The 21958-nt window shown below is 45.1% G+C and overlaps 1 protein-coding gene across 1 annotated transcript in view; it reads right to left on the reverse strand.

Moving 5' to 3' along the window:
• Window positions 1-1153: 1153 nt before the first annotated feature.
• Window positions 1154-21958, reverse strand: part of LY86 (lymphocyte antigen 86) — a 58044-nt gene continuing 37239 nt past the window's right edge. Inside the window, exons 4-5 of the mRNA XM_032250039.1 lie at window positions 6230-6282; window positions 1154-1586 (exon numbers count right to left, since the gene is read on the reverse strand). Coding sequence (XP_032105930.1) covers window positions 1503-1586; window positions 6230-6282 — 137 coding nt within the window. The 3' untranslated portion in view covers window positions 1154-1502. The remainder of the gene's footprint in view (window positions 1587-6229; window positions 6283-21958) is intronic.

Raw genomic sequence — 21958 nt, forward strand, 5'->3', positions numbered from 1 at the left:
ATTGGATTATGAAGGGGCTATGGGGCCCCTCATGTAATCAGTGTGTCTCAGGAGAGAAGACAGGGCTGCAGAAATGGCTCTGGCGGTAGGATTAGCAACATGCTCACTTATGAAGAGCATTGAAGAAGACATCCTACGAGCACAGTGCCTGATACACATTGAGTGTTCTTGGCCGGGTGCGGTGGCTCAAGCCTGTAATCCCAGCACTTTGAGAGGCCTAGGTGGCTGGATCACCTGAGATCGGGAGTTCAAGACCAGCCTGACCAACATGGAGAAACCTCATCTCTACTAAAAATACAAAATTAGCTGGGTGTGGCGGCACATGCCTGTAATCCCAGCTACTGGGGAGGCTGAGGCAGGAGAAATGCTTGAACCAGGGAGTTGGAGGTTGTGATGAGCCAAGATCACGCCATTGCACTCCAGTCTGAGCAACAAGAACAAAACTCCATCTCAAAAAAAAAGGGTTCAGTAGTTATTCCTTGCATTAATTAGTGAGTGCAGTAATGAGAGCCATCGTGTGCTGAGGTTAGGTATAATCATGCTTTGGGGAATGAACGTGAAATGAGTGTTTGGATAAGTGAGATTTGGATGTCCCTATTCCTGAGGTTGCATCAGCTTCTTGGTCCTCTTGGTTCAAGGGTGGGGGCCTGCCCAGGAGAAGCAATGGCACGTTTTCCCAGTGCTCTAATTTTAGGCAGGCTGTCATCCTCCTGAATTTTTTGGAACTGCTTCTGCTGCACCAGCACCCAGCACTGTATCTGGAGGAAATGACTTTCTTTTTTCTTCTTCTTCTTTTTTTTTTTTTTTTTTTTCTGAGACAGAGTCTTGCTGTGTCACCAGGCTGGAGTGCAGTGGTGCTATCTCAGCTCACTGCAACCTCTGCCTCCCAGGCTCAATAAATTCTCTTGCCTCAGCCTCCAGAGTAGCTGGGACTACAGGCACAAGCCACCACACCCAGCTAGTTTTTGTATTTTTTAGTAGAGACGTGGCTTCACCATGTTGGCCAGGATGATCTCGATCTCTTGACCTCGTGATCCACCCGCCTCCGCCTCCAAAAGTGCTGTGATTACAGGTGTGAGCCACGTCGCCCGGCAGGAAATGAGTTTTTAACTACAGCATTGTACTAAGATTCTTTGAACAGACCACAATGAACAATGGTGGCCAGCTTTCTTTATTCTTGGTAACTGGGGAGAGGCACTCCTAAGGAGCTGAAAAGGAGGTGAGTCTGGTGTGAGGTGATCCATTAAAGGATGGATGCTCGAGACTGCTTAGGGACTGTCAAGAGGCTCCTTAGAAAGAGATACATTTGGGAGCTTCATTACATCTGTGGAGTCTGGGGATATCTGGTCCCGGGACTGAAATTAGCAACTGCACTCTTTGGGAGCTTCTTTGTAGAGCCTCTCTCTGTCATCGGCTGCTTTTCCCTATGCAGTAGGTTCAGTCGGAGAGGCTTGGAGGTCCCATAAGATGGAGCCGGTTGTGAGTTTTGCTACAGGCCATGGTCAGGAGCAAATGATGGTTGCATTGGCGCATGCCACGGTGGACCGTTTTTCAGTATACAGTTCCAGCAGAACCTGGTATTCTCCCTGCAAGGGGGACAGGTCAGGTATTAGACATGTGACCCACAGTGTAATGAACCATTTAACAAATATTTACAGGGAATCTTCCATGTGCTGGGTGCTGTTCTGGACACTGTGGATAAAGTGAGAACAAGACAAGCCAACCCCTGCCCCGCGGAGCTTACAGCATCTCTGGGAGAGACAGACCATCCAATGATACGTGACTACGTGTGGTGTGTCAGATGCTCATGTCATGGAGAGAACTCATGCAGGAAGGAAGTGGACGGGAGCACTAGGTGGGTCAAGGCGAGTGCTGGTCTGCAATTTTGAGCAGGGTGGTGAAAGGAGGCCCTGCTGAGAAGACGATCTTTAGGCAAAGACCTGAAGCAGATGCGAGAAGGTGCAGTCCTGCTATGGGCTGGGACCCCACCTTAGAGAGGCAGAAGGAGGCCAGCGGGGCTGCAGGGAGAGGTGGATGGAGGGGGATGAGGTCAGGGAGACATTGCAGGTCAGACTCTCAGGACCTCAAAGGCCGTGGTGGGGACATCAGCTTCCACCCTGAAAGGGACCGGGGTCAGGAGAGCGTGGCCTGACCTGGCGCCTGTGTCAGTAGGATCCCTCTGGCTGCCTTGCTGAAAAGCCCAGGTAGGAGGCGACCTCAGGAATCCAGGTGAGAGGTGAGGATGACTTGGAGGAGAGGTGGAGGTGCGGGAAGCGTTTGGGTGCCAGAGAGATTTTGAAAGAACAGCTGATGGGATCTGCTGAGAAAATGCAAGTGAGTGGGAGAGAAAGAGACAGGTTAAAGGTGACTCCAAGGCTCCCAGCCTGAGCGACTGGAAGGAGAAAGGTTTGTATACTGAGACAGAGAAGACCCTGGGGAGCGCAGTTCACTAGCACAGAACCAAAATGGCCCGTCACAGAAAGGATGGCTGCTTTCGGGGTTCCTTGCTGGCAGCAACACCGTACGGGGGTCTCCCTTCCTTTGTAGTCAGCTTGGTGGAAGCTGTCTGACAGCCAGGTCTCATGAGGACTGTAGAAGAGCCATGCCTGTTTTGTTTGCTGCCAGCACCCTTGCCTCATGCCCTAGCAGCCACAGAACGCTCATGGGTTTGTAGACACCAGTCTAGAGAGGAAAAGGTTCTGGGGTGGTGGGAGGGTCACAAGCAGGGTAGAGGAACTGTGGCAGAGGACGCCAGGAGGTGGCTGGTACATCTTTGAACTGCCTGTCACCCAAAGGAGGAAAGAATTTAATCTGTACAAAGCAAGAGGGAAGGAGTAGGTGAGCCCACTGATAGAAGCAGCACGAGAGGTGGCTTTTGTTAAGAGAGCAACTTTCTAGCAATTAGCAAAGCTTCCAAAGAGAGTGGAGTCCCCGGCACTGAAACTCTATTCAAGAGAGCCAGGCTGTGCCCTGGATGGCACCTTGGGTGTGATCTCATGATTCTAGAGGCTCCCATGAGTCATACTCTTCAAATATTGAGCAGCCGTGATTTTAAAAGTGTTAGGAATGTAACCAAAGTAGTCTAAATGTTAGAGAATTAATTATGAGTAAAGACCGGCTCAAGTTCATATCTCATTGTGTTTCATCCTCCTCCTCCTCCTCATGTACTTTTCTTTGAAGCCTCTACGTGCATTTAAGCACACACCTACAAATTTTTTGAATACCACATGAATTATTCATTACTACGTTATGAGTCAAGAGAAGCTGTTGTACTTGAAGGAAGGGGTTCAAGACTATGAATTATGGATATCACAGACTCTGGTATGAGAGATAAGAGTATTTAGGCAACTGTGTCAGGCTGGAGCCAGGGGGAGGCATGTGCTGGGAGGCCAGGGGGCCGGGACAGGGAAGAACTGAGCGAAGCGGCATTTCTGCTGTAGAGGAGGGCACGGAGCTTGCAAGTGAGGAATTTGTAGGTGCACCTTTGGCAATACATGGGTCAGGCTGTGCCTGTGAGTTGTTCACATGCTTTGGGAGCTCAAAGGATCCCCTAAATTCTCGTTCAGAAAATAGCAGGCATAGACAGAGGACACCAGGCAGGGCTTCAGTGCAGGCCAAAGGGTTGGATGACTTCAGAAGAAAATAATACCAAGGCTCTGGAAATTGAGCGCTGAGTGGGAGTGTTTTTGGCCACGTGGGAATTGCCATTAGCCCAGAGTCCATCTCTGGAGGATTTGGTTAGAGAAGGGGATATGGGGCAGGTATTTTACAACCAAAAGGCTTTGAACTGTGTCTGTCCCATATTAAGAAAGCGAAGCCTCTGTGCATTGCGGGCTGGCTGTGGCTGATCTGCAGCCAGTGTAGGAGCCCATATTGGGATTAAAGCCTCCAGCTGTCTTTGCCACACATGCGATGCCTTCACACTGGGAAATATCTGCTTCAATACCGTTATTGATTGAAGAACATAAGTTCTGCACTTTCTTCACGTGCCACAGGTGATTCAAATAAAGCTTTTTATGTATCTGGTTAACTTTCTTTCTCTCTTTCTTTCTCTCCTTTCTTCCTTCCTTCCTTCCTTCCTTCCTTCCTTCCTTCCTTCCTTCCTTCCTCCCTCCCTCCCTCCCTCCCTTCCTTCCTTCCCTCCTTTTTTCTGAGATGGAGTCTTGCTCTGTCGCCCGGGCTGGAGTGCAGTGGCACCATCTCGGCTCACTGCAACATCTGCCTCCTGTATTCAAGGGATTCTCCTGCCTCAACCTCCTGAGTAGCTGGGATTACAGGTGTGTGCCACCACCCCTGGTTAATTTTTGTATTTTTAGTAGAGACGGTGTTTCACCATGTTGGCCAGGCTGGTCTCGACCTTCCGACCTCAAGTGATCCACCCACCTCGGCCTCCGAAAGTGCTGGGATTACAGGCGTGAGCCACTGTGCCTGGACTCTCAGCTTATTTTCAAAGGGGTTTTCCGACTTTAAGAAGTTCTTTTCCCCTCCATTTTATAACAGTTGCTGAGTAACTGGTTTAAAGTTAAGCCAGCAATGCAAAAATGAAAGTCAATTGTTAGTAAATTTTAAGACAGTCTCTAGTGGGGAGGAGGGTCAGAAGGAAAATGAGGAAAGAAAAAGAATTCAAATAGCAAAGAGTTAAAGAAAAAAGGAGCTCTTTGGGAGGGGTTAGGCCCCTCATACTAGAAGTAAAGAGAGGTGTAGTTTTTCTTCTTGCAAAGCTTTCATATTTTACTGAAAGGCCTGAAGGGAACACTCTAGAGATTTCCAGAGGGAGAAGGCTGGAGACTTCCCAGCTGCAAGAGCAATGCTAGTGGAAATCCGACATGGTAGCAAGATGGCGCTCTGACATAGGAACCCGGAGGCCAGGACAGAAAGGAAACAAAACCAGCGGTGAAACTAAGTCAGAGATTCTTTGTGGAGAAAAAGACCGTTTTCTTCAGCCATATACAGGTTTTGGAGAGCTGAAAACAGGAGGCTGTAAACAAAACTGCTGACAATGGTTTCATTGTTGTGCCTGCAGCCCCATGCTTATTGCAGCACTATTCACAGCCGCAAAGATACGGAATCAACCTGAGTGTCCATCTATAGATGAATGGATAAGGAAGATGTGGTATATGCACACAATGGAATACTATATGGCCATAAAAAAGAATAAAATCTTGTCATTTGTGGCAACATGGATGGAACTGGGGGTCATTATCTTAAGTGAAATAAGCCAGGCACAAATACAGATATTGCTTATTCTCAATTACTTGTGGGAGCTAAAACATGATCACATGGAGATAGAGAGTGGAAAGACAGATACCGGAGTGGAGACGGAGGAGAAGGGAGAGGATAAAGGGAAGTGGGTTGAAGGGTGCAACACACAGTTAATAGAAGACATAATTTCAGTGTCTGATAGCAGAGTAGGGTGACTAGTGTTAACAAAATGTATTCAGTGATGGACATCCTCAATACCCTGACTTGATCACTACGTATTATATACATGTAACCAAATCTCACATGTACCGAATACATCAGCATGATTTTAAAAAGATCACATTTTTGTGGTCCTTTTCACGTTCTTCCATAAGATTCTCTGCGGGGTAGCATATTGGACATGTATTACTTATGGCAGAGTGATATAAATTGAGCCATTTAATAACGTCACATTATCTTGAACAGAAAGGACTTAGTGGAAAATTCTACTCTTAGCTGTGAGCTTTGCCAGCAAATGCTAAAGATGTGGGATTTATTGACTTAGTGGCAGCTCATGAGTAACAGTTACTGCGAGGACAGTAACTGGGGGACCTTCACGCCTTCATGACCGTGCATCTTCCTTTCTCGGAAGCGCTAGCCTCCTGAGCATAGTCCCAGTGCCTGCATGGTGCCGCCCACACAGCCCAGCATCACTGCCATATGGAACCCCACAGACGCTGCAATCCTGCTGGACAAAACGCCGGCATCCCTCTCAGCGGGAGGTTTGTACTCGGAGGATTCCCTGAGGCTCACTGACATGTAAAATGTTAAATGCCAAAATGACAAAGCCAGTGTGTCGAGAAATTTCGAGTGCCCACTGTGAAGCACAAGTTTGATTAAGAAAGGGTTTTTGCAGGGATGACCTATACGTTTTAAACTGTTTAATTCTTTTCATCTCTTCCTTTCTTGATTTCTCCTCCTTCCCCTCCTCCTTCTCGTCTTCTTCAAGAAGCAAAGTATTTCATACAAGAATTAAGTAATATCTTACCTGAGGAATTTCAATTCCAAGATTATTGACAGGGCCAGCATAGTAAATCTGCTCTGAAAAAATATATAAAGCATGGATAATGTTATTCAATCACTTAAAATAATGATTAATTCATAAGGTCTGTGGTCACATAGATGTGTGACAGTTGTTGGCACCAAAATAAGAGCAGCTATTGCTAGAAATGTTTTCATTTCCTGACCTACACCTACCATTCATTCATGCCACAAATATTGGTTGGGCACCTACCACGTGGCAGGCCCTGGGGATCCCAGGATGAAAAAAAGAAGTCTGTCCACATGTTGCTTATATTCTGTTATGGTTTGGCTATGTCCCCACCCAGATCTCATCTTGAATTGTAGTTCCCGTAATTCCCGTGTGTCATGGGAGGGACCCAGTGGGAGGTAATTGAATCATGGGGGTGGATTTTTCCTGTGTTGTTCTCATGATAGTGAATAAGTCTCATGAGATCTGGTAGTTTTATAAAGGGCAGTTCCCCCGCACGTGCTCCTTTGCCTGCTGCTGTGTAAGATATGCCTTTGCTCCTCCTTTGCCTTCCACCATAATTGTGAGGCCTCCCAGCTATGTAGGTAAAGAAACCTCTTCTTCTTTATAAATTACCCAGACTTTGGTATTTCTTCATAGCAGTACGAAAATAGATTAATGCATATTCTAATGAGGAGAATGATGATACAGAAATAACTAAACAGGACAATATCCAGATTGTAACAAGAGCTAGAATGAGACACAAGTAACATGAGAGAGGCAGGAGGGTGTGGTGGGGAAGGGCCAGCCTGGAGCCAGGTTGCGCAGGGTTCGATCCTGAGATTAGTTGACCCTGGACAGTTGTTATCTCTGGGCTCAGTTTCCTTTTTGTTTTTTTCAAGATGGGTAAGACAATGACAGTAACAGTACCTACCTCCTAGGGCGGTGGGGAATTTAAAGAGTTAATCAATAAAAAGCACGGATAACAATGCCTGGGAAGCACTCTATGAATATTTGCTAATGCCAGGAACTGGGAGGTGCTGTGTTCCACAGGGTGGCAGGTCACGGAGGTGTCTCTAGGGAGACGGTATTTGAGGCCAGTCCTGAAGGAGCAGAATGAGCCAAGCATTTAAAGAGTTGGGGAAAGATCACCTCAGAATAACAAAATAAGGACAGAGGACTTGATGTGGAAACGAGTTTAGGAAACTGGAAAAACAGAGGGAGATGGGTCTCCTGAAGCACAGCGAGCAAGAGGTACTGTGTTGAGAAGAGCTTGGAAAGATTGAGGGGTGACAGGTATTTCAGGACCTGCAGGAAATGGTAGGGAGTTCAGATTTCATTCCAGAGGCAGTGGAGAAGGTGTTGAAAATCATGTGAAAATAGCTAACTTATGTTTTGGAGAGACATTTTGCTGTGTAGAGAATGCAGAGAAGAGGCCAAGTGTGAAAGCTCTTCTGTGGCCGAGGTAAATGATGAATTGGTGAAGGGCGGTGGTGGTGGAGGTCGAGAACATGAATGAGATCACGGCTGTGCTGGGAGACAGCACCGACTAATGAGTGAATATAGAGTGGGGCCAGGAAGCGTTTTGGTTTGAGCATCTGGGTAGAAGGGGGTGCCATTTATTGAGATTAGGGGAACATGGTGAGGAAGAGAGAGAGAGAGAGAGAGAGAGAGAGAGAGAGAGAGAGAGTGTGTGTGTGTGATGATTAAAGAGATCTACTTCTGGGGAATGGTTAATAAGAATCTTTGGAAGCAGTTGGCTCTACAAATCGGGAATTTTAGGGAAAAGGTAGGAATGGAGCCAATTATATCGGAGTCATCAACATGGGACAGGATGAGATGCCCTCCTCATCCCAAGGAGATAGAATTCTTCAACAGAGGAGAGGACAGGACCTCCTGAGGGCCTCCAACATTCAGATGTTGGGTTGAGGAGAAGCCAGCCAAGGAGACTAAGAAGAAATGGTCGGCGGAGTGGAGGGTAGCCAGAGAGTGAGAGATGGAGGAAGCCAGGAGATTGTTTTAAAAACAGGTGGGTATCGCCAACCACGCTGAATGCTGCTGCTGAGAGTCTGAGCAAGATGAGAACAGAACTGTGCAGTGGATTTGGCAACATGGAGGTCACTTGGTGACCTTGATAAGAACACTGAAGAGGTGAATACTGATGCCTGGAAGGGGTGGACTGAAGAGAGATAAGGAGGTGAGAAAGTAAGAGTTTTGCGATAAGAGGAAGCAAAAAAAAAAAAAAAGATAACTGAAGGAGAGTGTGGTATTAAGAGTGGTTTGTTTTTTGTTCAGGATGGGAGATACTGTACCATATTTGTTGTTCTAAGGGAATAATCTGGTAGAAAGAGAGATTGAAGATGCAGAAGAGGGAATAACTGAAGACAGGAAGGGTTGAAGAAGGTGGAGAGGAAGGCCATTAACATCCCCTCTTGCCTTTGAGAGAAGCATGAGAACCACTCCCACAATTATAGGAGAGAAAGCAGAGCAGAATGAGTTCAGGTGTAGGTAAGTTTGTAGAGAGGGCAGCAGACCAATAGTGGAGCTAATTAGATTTCTAGGAATCTAATCAGCCCACCAATTTATAAGTTGTATTTTGAGTGTTGCATTAAGTATCTGTCCACAAAATTTTGGAATTGGTTGGTAAGTGGAACAAAAAAACTTAGATTCTTTCCGCTTTGCTGCTGGAAGTTATGTATCTCTCAGAGGGGGAGCCTGGACAGCAGACAGACAGGCCTTGCAGAAGGAATGCCGCTGAAAGCAAGTCATTTCCCCTGCTAGGCCTGGCTTCCTCGTCAATGACTAAATGGTTGGCACCATCCAGACAGTAGCTACTGGCCCCTGCATCCATTAAGTACTAGGAGCATGGCCAGTCCAAAGTAAAATGGACAGAATACACACTGGATTTTGAAGACTTGGTGCAAAATATGAAAAAAAAGTGTGAATATCTCATTAAGACTTTTAAAATTGGTTCTATCCTGAAATGGTAATATTTTTAATAACTGTGTTAAACAAAATATATTACTAAACTAATTTCACTTATTTCCTTTTCCTTTTTGTTTTATGTAGCTATTAGAAAATTTAATGTTGCATAGGTGTTTTACATTACATTTCTCTTAGTGCTGATCTAGAATTGCACTGTCCAATGTGACAGTCACAAGTCACATGTGGCTATTTAAAGAATTGATAGTTAAGTTAAATTAAAAATTCAGTGCACCAGTCCTACCAGCCATACTTCAAGCTCCGAATAGCCACACATGCCTGGTGGCTACCGTATTTGATGGTGTAGACACAGATCATTGCCATCTTTGTGGAATGTTCTGTTGCACAGATCTGACCTAGTAGCATCTATACTGCTCTAAAATATTTTGAATAGTCCATCCTGAGCTCATTTGTGAGCTTATGTTAGAAATTCTACCCTCTGGCCCAGCCCTAAACCCAAGCAATTTCTCTTCTGCATAAAACCTAGGTTACATCTGTGTCATGGTTCTGAAGGGCCCTTTGTGGACAGCACAAATACAAACAAGCCACCATCCTTGGCCCTTCTCAGGCTCACCACCTGGGCCCTCCTTTCTTAATCGAAGACGACTGTATTAGCTTTCTATAGCTGCTGTAACAAATTACCACAAACATAGCAATTGACAACACCATCAATTTATTCTCTTAACAGTCTGGATATCAGAAAATGAGCATCAAAGTATCATAGAGTTGTGTTCCTTCTGGAGGCCCAGGGAGAGCCTGCTTCCTCGCCTTTTTCAGTTTCTAGAGGCTGTGGCATATGTCAACCCATAGTGGCATCACTCCACTGTCTGCTTCCATCTCTACCTCCCCTTCTCCTTTTTCTGACCTCCTACCTCCCTCTTATAAGGACCTCTGTGATTACACTGGGCCCCCTGGGCTACACAGGATAATCTCCCCATCTCAAAGTCCTTAATTTATTCACATCTGCAGAGTTACCTTATATGTTGCCATGTAAAGTAACATATTTACAATTCCTGGGGATTGGACTTTTGGGGGGCCATTACTAGGCTGCAGAATCCCCAATTGGAAAACCAGCATGCCTTGTCTGACCTCATGTGAAAAGTCCCAAAACTGTGTATAATATGGGGAAAACTCAAACTCTATAGGTTTTTAATTAAAATGCTTTCATAGAAGTCCAACAACTCTGAGAACTCTACAGATAATGCACTTGCTCACACATGTGAGGCAAGAGAATAGTCTTTCTCTTAGGAGATTGTATCATTACTCCCAAGCGCTTGCCTCATTGGGCCATTATTGTCGCCTTTCCCCATAAAACCACCACCTGCATGCCCTCTAACCAGAGGAGAAGTGATTTGGCTAGAAGTCAATGACAGCCCATGTGCTGTGCCCATTCTTGGCAGAGAAAGATGGCAAGATGGCAAGGAGTCCTTCATCATGTTTGTCATGAAAAGAAAACCAGCTTCTATCAGAAATTAAAAGGGTAGGGAGAGGCCGGGTGTGGTGGCTCACACCTGTAATCCCAGCACTTTGGGATGCTGAGGGGGACAGATTGCTTGAGCTCAGGAATTCTAGACCAGCCTGAGCAACATAGGGAAATCCTGTCTCTGAAGAAAAAAAAAAAAAAAGTAGGAATGAGCAGGGTTAGCCGGGTGCAGTGGCTATGCCTGTAATCCCAGCTGCTGCAGAGGATGAGGTAAGGAGGACCCCTTGAAGCTGGGAGTTTGAGACCAGCATGAGTGACATAGGAAGACCCCCGTCTCTACAAAAAGTTTAAAAATTAGCTGGGCATGGTAGTGTACATCTGTAGTCCCTAGTACTTGGGAGGCTGAGGCAGGAGGATCACTTGAGCCCAGGAGTTTAAGGCTGCGGTGAGCTACAGTAATGCCATTGCACTCTAGCCTGGGCAACAGAGTAAGCCTTCTCTAAAAAAAAGAAAAAAGGAGGGTAGAGATAATGAGCACATCTCTGAATCACTCTGTAGAGGTCTAAGGAGAGGATCATGAGTGAAGAAACCCAGGAAAAATTCTAATTTCATAAACGAGTCATTACAAGTACACAGTGAATGTTTTCAAGTTGTAAATAACATTAAATTTCTTTAGGTAGTGAAAGGCCATAAAATAAAATCTCACAAGCCTCATTGAATGGACAGGGAAAGATACCAAAGTCGAGTTACCTGGAAGCAAAACTAAGCTAACTCATGTATAGAAAAAGCCATCCAAACTCAAATTATACAGTTATAAGTTCTAAAGTCCAGTTGTGACTCCAAAAATACCACAGGAACTATTCCCAGAACACGCCGACCCTTTGCACAGCCAATGGGGTGAGACCAAATGCTGAGCATCCCCAAGAAACATTTAGAAATAAAGTTGAGCAAGTTCTAACTATGGAGCAACCAAAATAATCCTCCAACAAAAGGGTCATTTGACTTGCCAAAGAGTCCCAAAGTTTTCAAATCTGCTTTATGCGAGTTGACTTGATTTATTGTAGGTTATTCCACACTTGTGCACTATTCAGGGACAGTAACTCTCCACCCAACTGAATGAAGAAAACAAAGACAGAAGTTGACTGTGCCTCGCTCCTCCTCCCTCCTGTCCCTCTTTTCTAAAACTCACAGGCTTTCTCGGATGCCCTGTTCCTCCCCTCGGAGCACAGCTGTGGTCTTCACCTCCTGTCCCTGTCACTCAGCTCCTGTCTTCTCCCAGAATGTGAGATTCAGAGAATCCAAAGACATAATCCAGGGCATGACAATTCTCCTTCCTGGTCTTTGGAATAAAAGTCAAGGTACAGGCTCCAGGGCATTGGAGTACCATTTCATCACACGAAACAGGTGCAAATGTATCCGCAGCAAGGTGGCTAGGCCACCACTAGCTCATCTATGGCCTTGGTATAATACATTAGAAAAAGGGGCACCAGGAAGTGAGAAAACGTTCCTAGTTTGGGGTACCCCCAAGTAAAGCCAGGATCAAGGACTTGGGGCAAGGTAGGACACTAGGCCATGATGCCAGGAAGCAAGGGTGATGGGGAAAGCCTGCTTTCTAGATGCTGCTGCTTTCTAGGGGAATGTTTGCTTTCTAGAGGCTGTAAGAGATGTACCAGGGAACTGATTATCAGCACAGGGAGCTAGAGCCACATCCCCTGTGACCCCTGGGGAACTGCAGTGGGTGCCGCAGAATGGGCCTTCTCAAGGTCAGGAGGCTTCAGGAGTTCACATCCCCGCACTTCCCAGTTGCCCTGCTCCAAAGCAGGAAAGTGTGCAGAGGGGCAGCCCCCTGACATGGAGTAACGTCAGGGGCCCTGCTGATGCCCACTCCAGGAGCCAGGTTTCACCAGGGGCTGAGAGGATGTGGCACAGACCACTCAAAGCATTGGCTGGTGGGACCTAGCCCAGTCCTGGGAATCTGGCCCTGATCCAATGGGGCACAAGCTGGATTTCTGCTCCCATTCAACCCTGAGCCAGGCACACTCTGTGCAACTGTATGGTGAGGACCCACAGAACTCCCTATGAAACGGAGCAGCCGAGCCTGCAACACTGAGTCCCGGGAGGACCCCTCCAGGAGACACACAAAGAACTCAGAGGTTCGGAGGATAACAGTTCAATGGCCCGGGAACTAGAAGAGATGCCAAATTAAGAGACACTGAAAAATACTAAAAAATTACGATTAGGCCTAGCTTAGCCTGGAGCTTACCTACCCACACTGCCTGGCATCCATGGAAACCTTGAAGAAAACTCCAGCCTTTAGGACCCACTGGGATCTGGCTACAGTGACATTTGCACTGAAGGCCGTGGACACTCTTATCAGTTTCTACCCCAGGCAAGTTTGTTATTACCTTAAATGAGAGCCCTCACCTACCAGCTCCAAGTCTTAAGGGAACAGAAAGCACTATATCCTGGAGGATCAGAGACTAAAGAAAGCAAAGCTACAGAGCAGAGGGGACGGGATGAGGAGCAGTGCCTGGGCCTTCCCCATCCTCCTGATTTGGGTCTCTCGGGAAATACCCAGAGGCAGGGAGAGGAATAAAAACTGTATACAGAGCTCACTAGAATAAAGCCATGCACTCCCTCCCTCCTCCTCCTGCCGCGATGCTCTTGGTGGGCCTGGAACATACTCCCACCTTCCTCTCCAGCCTCTAGCCCCTGACCTTGGTCCTCCATGCACCAGATGCCATCACAGACTCTGAGCTCCCTCCCACGTTGCTCTTGGCCTCACCTGGAGGGCAGATGAGGGCTACATCCTCCCAGGTTGACACTGCCTCCCTGCGTGCAGATATCCTTTCCAGATACTGATTTCATCTCCTTTGGATATATATATATATATATATATATATATATATATATATATATACACTCAGAAGTGGGATTGCTGGATCATATGGAAGTTCTATTTTTAATTTTTTGAGGAATCTCCACACTGTTTTCCACAGTGGCTGTACTAATTTACATTCCCACTGACAGTGGGAATTTCTCACAGGATTATTCGCAGTAGTCAAGATGTGAAAACAACAGTGACAGATGAATGGGTAAAGAAAATGTGGTCTATACACCCAGTGGAATATGATTCAGCCTTTAAAAAGGAAGAAATCCTGCCATTTGCAGCAACGTGGATAAAGCTAAAGGACATTATGCTAAATGAAACAAGGCAGGCAAACATGGCATGATCTCACTTAGATGTGGAATCCAAAAATAAAAGCCAGAGTCATAGTAACAGAGTAGATAGGTGGTTGGCAGGGCCTAAGAGGTACGGGAAAGGAGGAGATGGTGGTCAAAGGGTGCGAACTTGCAGTTAGAAGATGAGCTGGGCATGGTGGCTCATGCCTGTAATCCCAGCACTTTGGGAGGCCGAGGTGAGTGAATCGCCTGAGCTCAGGAGTTGGAGGCCAGCCTGGACAACATGGCGAAATCCCATCTCTACAAAAAATGAGGCAGATGTGGTGGCATGCACCTGTAGTCCCAGTTACTCAGGAGGCTGAGGTGGGAAGAGTGCTTGAACCTGGAAGGCGGAGGTTGCAATGAACCAAGATTGCACCACCTGGGTGACAGAGCCAGCCCCTGTTAAAAAACAAAAAAAACAGTAAAAGACACAGGCCCTCATATCAAGTTGATGTCACCCAAAACCCTTGGGACCTTTCATTTCCACAATTTAAAAACCAATTTTCTCTTCAAAAAGACACTCAATGACAATCAGCCAAAGGTCTGGGTCCAAAAAAAATCTGATACTCAGAAATGACTTCAAGTGTTCAGAACCAGGGAGGTGAATTGGTGAATTTCTTTAATCCATTGCATATTAAAAACTGATGAAGATTGTACATGAAAGGAAGGGAAGAAATGATGTAAATATACTGGGGCTCTTTTTATAGACCTGGAGTGTGAGAATGTTAATTAAAGGAATCTCAGAATTGGAGAGGATCTGAGAAAGGATGGAGTGAAAATGTAATTTTAGGTGTTATTTTATCAGGTTACCAAAAAAGACAGTTTAATGAGTTACTTGCAGTTATCTCAAGAACTTCACAAGCCCCTAAAAAAGCCCCAATTGAAGCTGTAAACTGTAAGAGACCAATTTAATAAAAAACCTCTCAGTCCAGCAAAGGACCCCTTAATGGTGAAGAACACAAATGAGCAAACCTGGGAGCATTAACTGAGCGGGTGTCATTGGAGTGTTGCTCCTCAAAGAGTCATATTCATCCATTTTTTAAAACAAAAGTTAAAAAAAAAAGGCACAGACAGAACTTAACAGTTCTAAGTTCTGTCTTAGAATGAATAAAAGAAGCCCCAAAACCTAGTCTCATTGCATATTTCAGTATCCACCAAGTGAATGTACATTCTGTTACTCTTTTTTACATCTGGGTGAACAATAATACAGTTAATAACTAATTGCCATTTCTACCCTTCCTGGGGACTGCATTCTGCTTAGCGGCTTTGCATACAAGTTCTCCAGTTCTCTTAATGCCCTATGGGGAGGCATTGCTATTTCTGTTTTGCAAGTGCAAAAGCTGAGTTGCAGGATGGTTGGGCAAATTGCTCAACATCACTTAGCTAGCGAGGAGGGGAACTGGGTCTCGAACCCAAGTCTGTCTGCTTCTAAGGTCAAGTCATTTGTACTGTGCCACCATACAGCAATTTGTAGAATCAAAGAGCAGGTATAAAACATCCCAAAGGGAACCCAGCCAGACCAGACAGGGATGGCACAGCAGTCCTTGTTCTTGGACTCTGCTCCTGAGCCACACTGTGTCCAAATCCTGACAGCCAGCAGGAGTGCTCTTGGGTTGTTCATGCCCGTAGTAGCAACATCCTTGAGTTGCAAGCTGAAGACACCCAATTGAGCCAACAAAAGCAAAAGTAATTTCTTGAAAGGACATTTAGGAGTCACAGAATTGGCAAGAAGGCTGGAATACCAGACTGAAAGTGGGCAGCTCTAGAGACTGGTGAGTTGCAATGAAACCCCCTCTTGTCAGAACAGATTGGGAAGGGGTATCTTTGTCTCTCTGCTCTGATTGTCTTGGTTTGGGTCAGAGAATATCTACTAAGAAAAAAGCATGCCTTCCAAAAAAGAAATCATGTTCCAGTAGCTGAACCACTGCAGTGTATATCTGTTAGGGGCACCATTAGCATAAGTTGCAATGCAAGGGTTTCGTCCTCAGGCTGGGCAAAGCACCAGCATGACAAATGAATGCCAGGAGGCTGTCCCTCTGAACCGTCTGCACATACTAGTTACACTGCCAACCTGTACTGCTCAGACAGGTTAAGTTACTTGCCCAATGAATAGGAAGAAAAGCTCAGATTCAAGCCAAGATAGTCTGACCCTTAGATGTGTGCTCTTAACCATGATGCTTAGAATATGCAGGTTTCAGTGCTGGGGAATCACAGGGGAGGCAGTAATCACTGAGGGACTGGGCAAGGCATCGTCCTTCTTGCTGATCTCAATACTGACATGGATGGTCCACTAAGTACCATGATGTTTCAGCTCTTTCACTCCCTTGTCTCCAACAATCATTTCCATCTTTACACCTCAACCACCATCTCTCATGTCAACCCTGGATATTTCATAGCCTACAAAAATGCACCACTTCTGAAATCTAAATGTCAAGGCTTCTGCCATGTGGCGTCCTCATATCCTGCCAGCTCACCAATTCTAGCACCCTGACTGCAATAATAGAAATTCCATTCAACTCACTCCCCCACTGTTACTATCGACAACTCCCTTCTGCCTTCACTTTCTTCTTTACCCTCCCTAGATTCTATGGTCTATTATTATAATCTTTTCCTTGCCTCTAACCCAACAGCCTTGACTTTCTCTCAGTTTCATTCTCGTCCAGTGAAACTCCAACCCAACCATCGACCTTCACTAGCATTGGAACTACTGAATGTCTCTAAGAAAATATACATCTGGGATGGCTGGAATATCTTTAAATTTGTGGGCACAAACCTAAAAAAAAGCACTCAACACTGTCTAGAAATCTTACTATATTTTGCAAGTAAATTTCTTCCCCACTGTCCATGAATATTGTATACCTCTTTTTGCTACTCAACACAACACAGGCCCTTACCATCCACTGCCCCCTACCTGTCTGTGACCTTCACTGGAAAACCAAAGTAATCAGACAGGAGCTCCACTATTGGTGAAGTAGATGATTATGGGAGCAAAGAGAAGAAATTGACTTGATCCTCAGAAACCTGGACAGCCCTGGGAAAGAGTAATGTGACTGGCAAGCTAAACAGACATCACAGAGGGCTGCATTTCTCAGACTGGGGCAGGTGGGGAGTGGGGAGCTCCGGGCTCATGCACATCAGGGCTCTCGGGATGTTTAGTTTGCTAAAATGCAAATACCAGCGGCTCTGGGATCCGATTGGGAGGTATGGGGGAGCAGTGAGTTGGCTTTCTTAATTAGCTTCCTAAACGATTATTACATCAAAGTGTATGAATTACTGAGTTGGATTTATGCAATTCCATAATAGTCAAGGATTTGTAAAGAAGCTTGTCTTAAAAAATCAAAATTATTTCTGGTCCTACGTCATTCTTAGTCTTAGTATACTGGGCTCAAGGAACATAAAAAAATTGACTGATGTCAAAGTACAGCTGCAGCATGGTTGGGTCATTTACAAACGTGCTTGAATTTGAGGATGGGGAGAAAGCACCCAGGGCTTTAGAATTCCTTAAAAACCAACATGTGGCCAGGCGCAGTGGCTTACGCCTGTAATCCCAGCATTTTGGGAGGCCGAGGCAGATGGTTCACAAGGTCAAGAGATCGAGACCATCCTAGCCAACATGGTGAAACCCCATCTCTACTAAAAAATACATAAGTTAGCTGGGCATGGTGGCACACACCTGTAGTCCCAGCTACTCAGGAGGCTGAGGCAGGAGAATTGCTTGAACCCAGGAGGCGGAGACTGAAGTGAGCTGAGATTGCGCCACTGCACTCCAGGCTGGCAACTGGTGACAGAGAAAGACTCTGTCTCAAAAAAAAAAAAAAAAGAAAAGAAAAGAAAAAAAGAAAAAAAAAATTAAACCCCTATACGCTTCCTTTCATTTTGTTTAGCAAGAAAAAGTGCTCTTTTGCTTAGTCATTGCTCGTACCCTCTGTAGGGTGGCTGCTGCTTTTAGTTCTGTTTTTTTGCATTTCAAGGGTAGGAGTTTTGCTAATGCAATAAGTAAACCACTGTTTTTGGTGATTCTCCATGAATTTGCTGCAGCAGCAGCTGCCTGGTAATCACAAGCAGGAAATCAACCACTGACATCTGGAGACAAGGAATAATCTCATGAAAAGAAGAAAAGAATGAAGGGAAGATGATGGTGTTTGAAACTTCCAGTTTTATGAGAGATATAAATGGTGCTCTCTCCCCACAGGGACAAGAGGGCCAGGGAAACTTCACCTTGTTCAACCATCAGAAAATATACAGGCTTGGACCAAAGGCATCTTCCTGCCACCTGTAAGGGAAAAGGTCTTAAACTTCTAAGCCTCAAGGACTCCACTGCCTCTTCATGTGCCTTGTAAAGATGCAGACTTCCACTCTGGGATGCATGATGACTCAAGGGGCTCAGAGCCCTTGCTTGAGAAGCCTGTCATCAGCTGCACAAAGTAGCTGTCATGGATCACTTACTGGATGCTTGCTGTGTGCAGAACACCAGTCTATGGGCTTTATCTGTATTATCCCATTTTATCCTTATGACTATCCCATGAGGTCACTTGTATTTTCTTCATTGTACAGATGAGGAAACTGAGGTTCAGAGAGGTTAAGTAACTTGTCAGAGGTTACATAAATGGTAAGTGGCAGCAAAGGTTCAGCTATGTAGGTCTGGCTTCAAAATCTTGTGCTTAACCATGTAGTTCCTGAACTGGCATCATCAACCTCACCTGAGGACTTGTAAGAAATGCAAATTCTCGGACTCCTTGCCTGATATATGGAACTGGAAACCCTGGGGGTGGGCCCAGCAATTGTGGTTGAGCTTGTGCTCCAGGTGATGCTGATGCCTGCTAAAGGCTGAGAACCACTGGACTGGGCTAAGGTCCCGACTCTCCAGAGGCAGCACTGCCGTCTGATGAGTCAGGGGATAGGAAATGCTTCCAGAATAATATTGGTTTTGGTAGCATGCTGCCTGCAGCTACAAAATGACAGCGGGGATAATAATGGCAGGAGAAACAGTGCAGTTTTCTAGGGCACAGAAAGCCAGCACTCCCTCCACAGGTCTATAGATCCATCCACAAGAAGAGGAGCCAAGACACATGAGTCCCTATCTCAGCCACTTTGTCACTGGGGCTATTGGCAGCAGTTGAAGGACAGGACCCGAAGCTAGGATTGGAGGACGTTGGGAATAAAGAGCATGTATGGAAAGCCTGCAGCTTGTGAAGGAGCAGGAAGTCTAAAATGGGCCAGAAATCAAAGGTGAGCAAACAAATATAACATAGGTGATACCCAAGAAAAGACATACAGGAGCCAGTAGTCCCCCTTATCTGCAGTTTTACTTTCTGCAGTTTCAATTACCTGTGATCAGTTGTGGCCTGAATATATTACAGTATTTGAGAGAGCGAGAAAGAGAGAGAGAAAGAGGGGCAATACTCACATATTTTTTATTATAGTAAATTGTTGTAATTGTTCTGTTTTATTCGTTGTTATTGTTAATTTCTAACTTTGGCTAATTTATAAATTGAATTTTATCACAGGCATGTGTATGTATGGGGAAAATAGTAAATATAAGATCTGGTACTATTCATGGCTTTAGGCATGCACTGGGTGGGTTTTGGAACATGTCCTTATCAGATAAGAGGGGACTACTGTACTTTAAAATTTAGGCTTCTGTTAAGCTGCTTATTCCCTTTCTCTTATAGCCTAAATCAATGCCTGAATTCCTGGAGCTTGCATTTGCTGATGTACGTGTAGTGAACACGAAGCAACTGAATCATTGAGCCCATGGTAGTGGGGCCACAGCTGGGGGCATACTTTAGAGAGGTTGTCAGGTCATCAGCATAGATTAATTTCTTCAAGGTAGCACCTGCTGGGAAGGTAGTTCAGCCCTGTCTTCTACTCCAGCCGTGCAGGGGGTAAGGCATTTTGCAGAAAGCGTTTGTGGATTTTTTCCAAATCTAGGCAGTAAACAGATTGCATTCCCAGCACTCCTCCCAAATTCCCTTCATTTCCTAGATCTGTGGAAAGGAGCACATCGAAACAGAAATAGAGGAGGCCATAGCAATCTAACTGATGGAATCTGATTGCTGATCTAGATATTATTGTGAAGACAGAATTTTGAATTGGTGCAGACAGTGAGATTGAGAAGGCTCTGCAATGAATGATGCTGGGAGGATCAGCAGGTCCAACTGTTCAGCATGAACTAGGACCAGAAGAGAAACATCTAATTAAGGAAAGTAGTGAAAAGAAAGGGAGGTTGGGTAACCATGAGCACCCACTGCGGTTAGACTTTTGACTTATTTGTATATGTAAAATCAGTGAGCATTATAATAGAATCCCTTAGCTGCTGTCAGAAAAGTATCTGCCTTCCGGGCAATATTATGCCAGACTTTAAATACAGTTCTCGGGGGTCTGCTCTATTGTATATTGAAATTCATCTAATTATGATGTATTTCTCACTTTGGTCAAACAGTGTAGGAAAGTTCAGACTTACACAAACAATAAACCAGGGACCAGTTATTTTCTCGATGAGAGGATTCTTCAGATTGCAAAAGGTGTCATCATAATATTTCTTTTTATTGCAAGCTTTAAAAATTAATGCATTCAAAATCAAGTTTAAACCTAATGATTTTCTCTAGCTTGCATATTGCACACAGGGAGGTAGGTTTATCTGTTGAATGTGTTTCCTAATGGATTTTGCTCATACTGAGAAGTGGCTCACACAGGCATGGATTCACCATGAATCAGTAGTTCTTGTGGGCACCATTGTCTTCTGCAGCTCTCTGGGATCCTGACATGAATACGGTATCATCAAGTCCTCTCAGCTTTTCATTGTGTTGGTCTACGTCAATCACAGCTTTCAAGGTCTCAAAGATTCCTTAACCTACAGATCCTCTAATTTATAACCATACATACCCAGTGTATACACACATGCACACACACACAGTTGATGTATTTAACTCCCCTAAAACTTTATTTTAATTTCAATTGATTTTGGCAGTAGGTCGTGTACAATTGATATCTGCAAGTCAATCTGTGAATCAATGTACAAACTATTTTTGAAAGCGTATTACTCACTTGGTGCTATGGAACCAAGGCCACTTTGCCTGGGTTGACCTACCCTGGTCAGAACTCATAGAGGTTTGGCCAGAACCAGGTTTGACAGTTGATGTGTCTCTTATTATCAAGTGTGAAAATTGTGTGTTCTTTGGACACACTGGGGCAAACAACACACACAGGGGCCTGTTGGAGGGTGGGGGATGGGAGAAGGGAGAGCATTAGGAAAAATAGCTAAGAGATGTCGGGCTTAATACCTAGGTGATATGGGATGGTATCACAGATCATCACGGGATGATCTGTGCAGTTATTCATTATGACACATGTTTAACTACGTAACAAATCTGCACATCCTGCATATGTACCCCTGAACTTAAAATAGAAATTGGAAATTTAAAAAAAAACAATTTTGAAAAAGAAAGAAAATCATGTGTTCATTCTATTTACTTTATGGCTTTAATCTGAGTCTTTACCCAAATCTCCAGGTTCACTTCCAGTTGAGAATCTCACGTCTCCATGGTCCGACACAATATAGTCTTGACAGCCCAAACATGAGCCACCTTTAGGTAATTTCTCCCCAATTTTTATTGGGGTGGAGCTTGCAGAGCACGCATGAAGTCTTGCTCCTGCTTCCCAGGGTGACACCTAAGTTTCAGGCTCCACAGTACATCTTACAACCAAATTTTGGCTCTATTTAACATTTCACTCTCATCTTCCTGACGTGGGATATTCTAGGAAACTGCTTGAACAAAATGAACCTCACTGAGAGTGGACATCAAGATGCACTGAATGCTTGATAAATCAGAGACTGAAAGAAACTAGAGTGAACTTGACTCTGTTCCAGGCTAGACAAGGCTGTGGGTGTCTCACGTGTGGTGTTGGTGAGTTCTGACAAACGCAGACTTTGGGAAAAGTCCCCATGTCAGACAATTGTGGGCTAGGGTGACAGGCCATACTTAGATAGATGTCAGGTTCCCTTGAAGGGAGCAGACATGTCTAAGATTATGCATTCTGGGGGGAAGTCAAGCCAGTGGCAGAAAATAAACATTTTAGAGGTTGACCTTAGATCAAAGGAAGAAAACAAAACAGAA

Source organism: Sapajus apella, unplaced genomic scaffold (genome assembly GCF_009761245.1).
Source record: "Sapajus apella isolate SASKATOON/1434 unplaced genomic scaffold, GSC_monkey_1.0 scaffold70, whole genome shotgun sequence".
Lineage (NCBI taxonomy): Eukaryota > Metazoa > Chordata > Mammalia > Primates > Cebidae > Sapajus > Sapajus apella.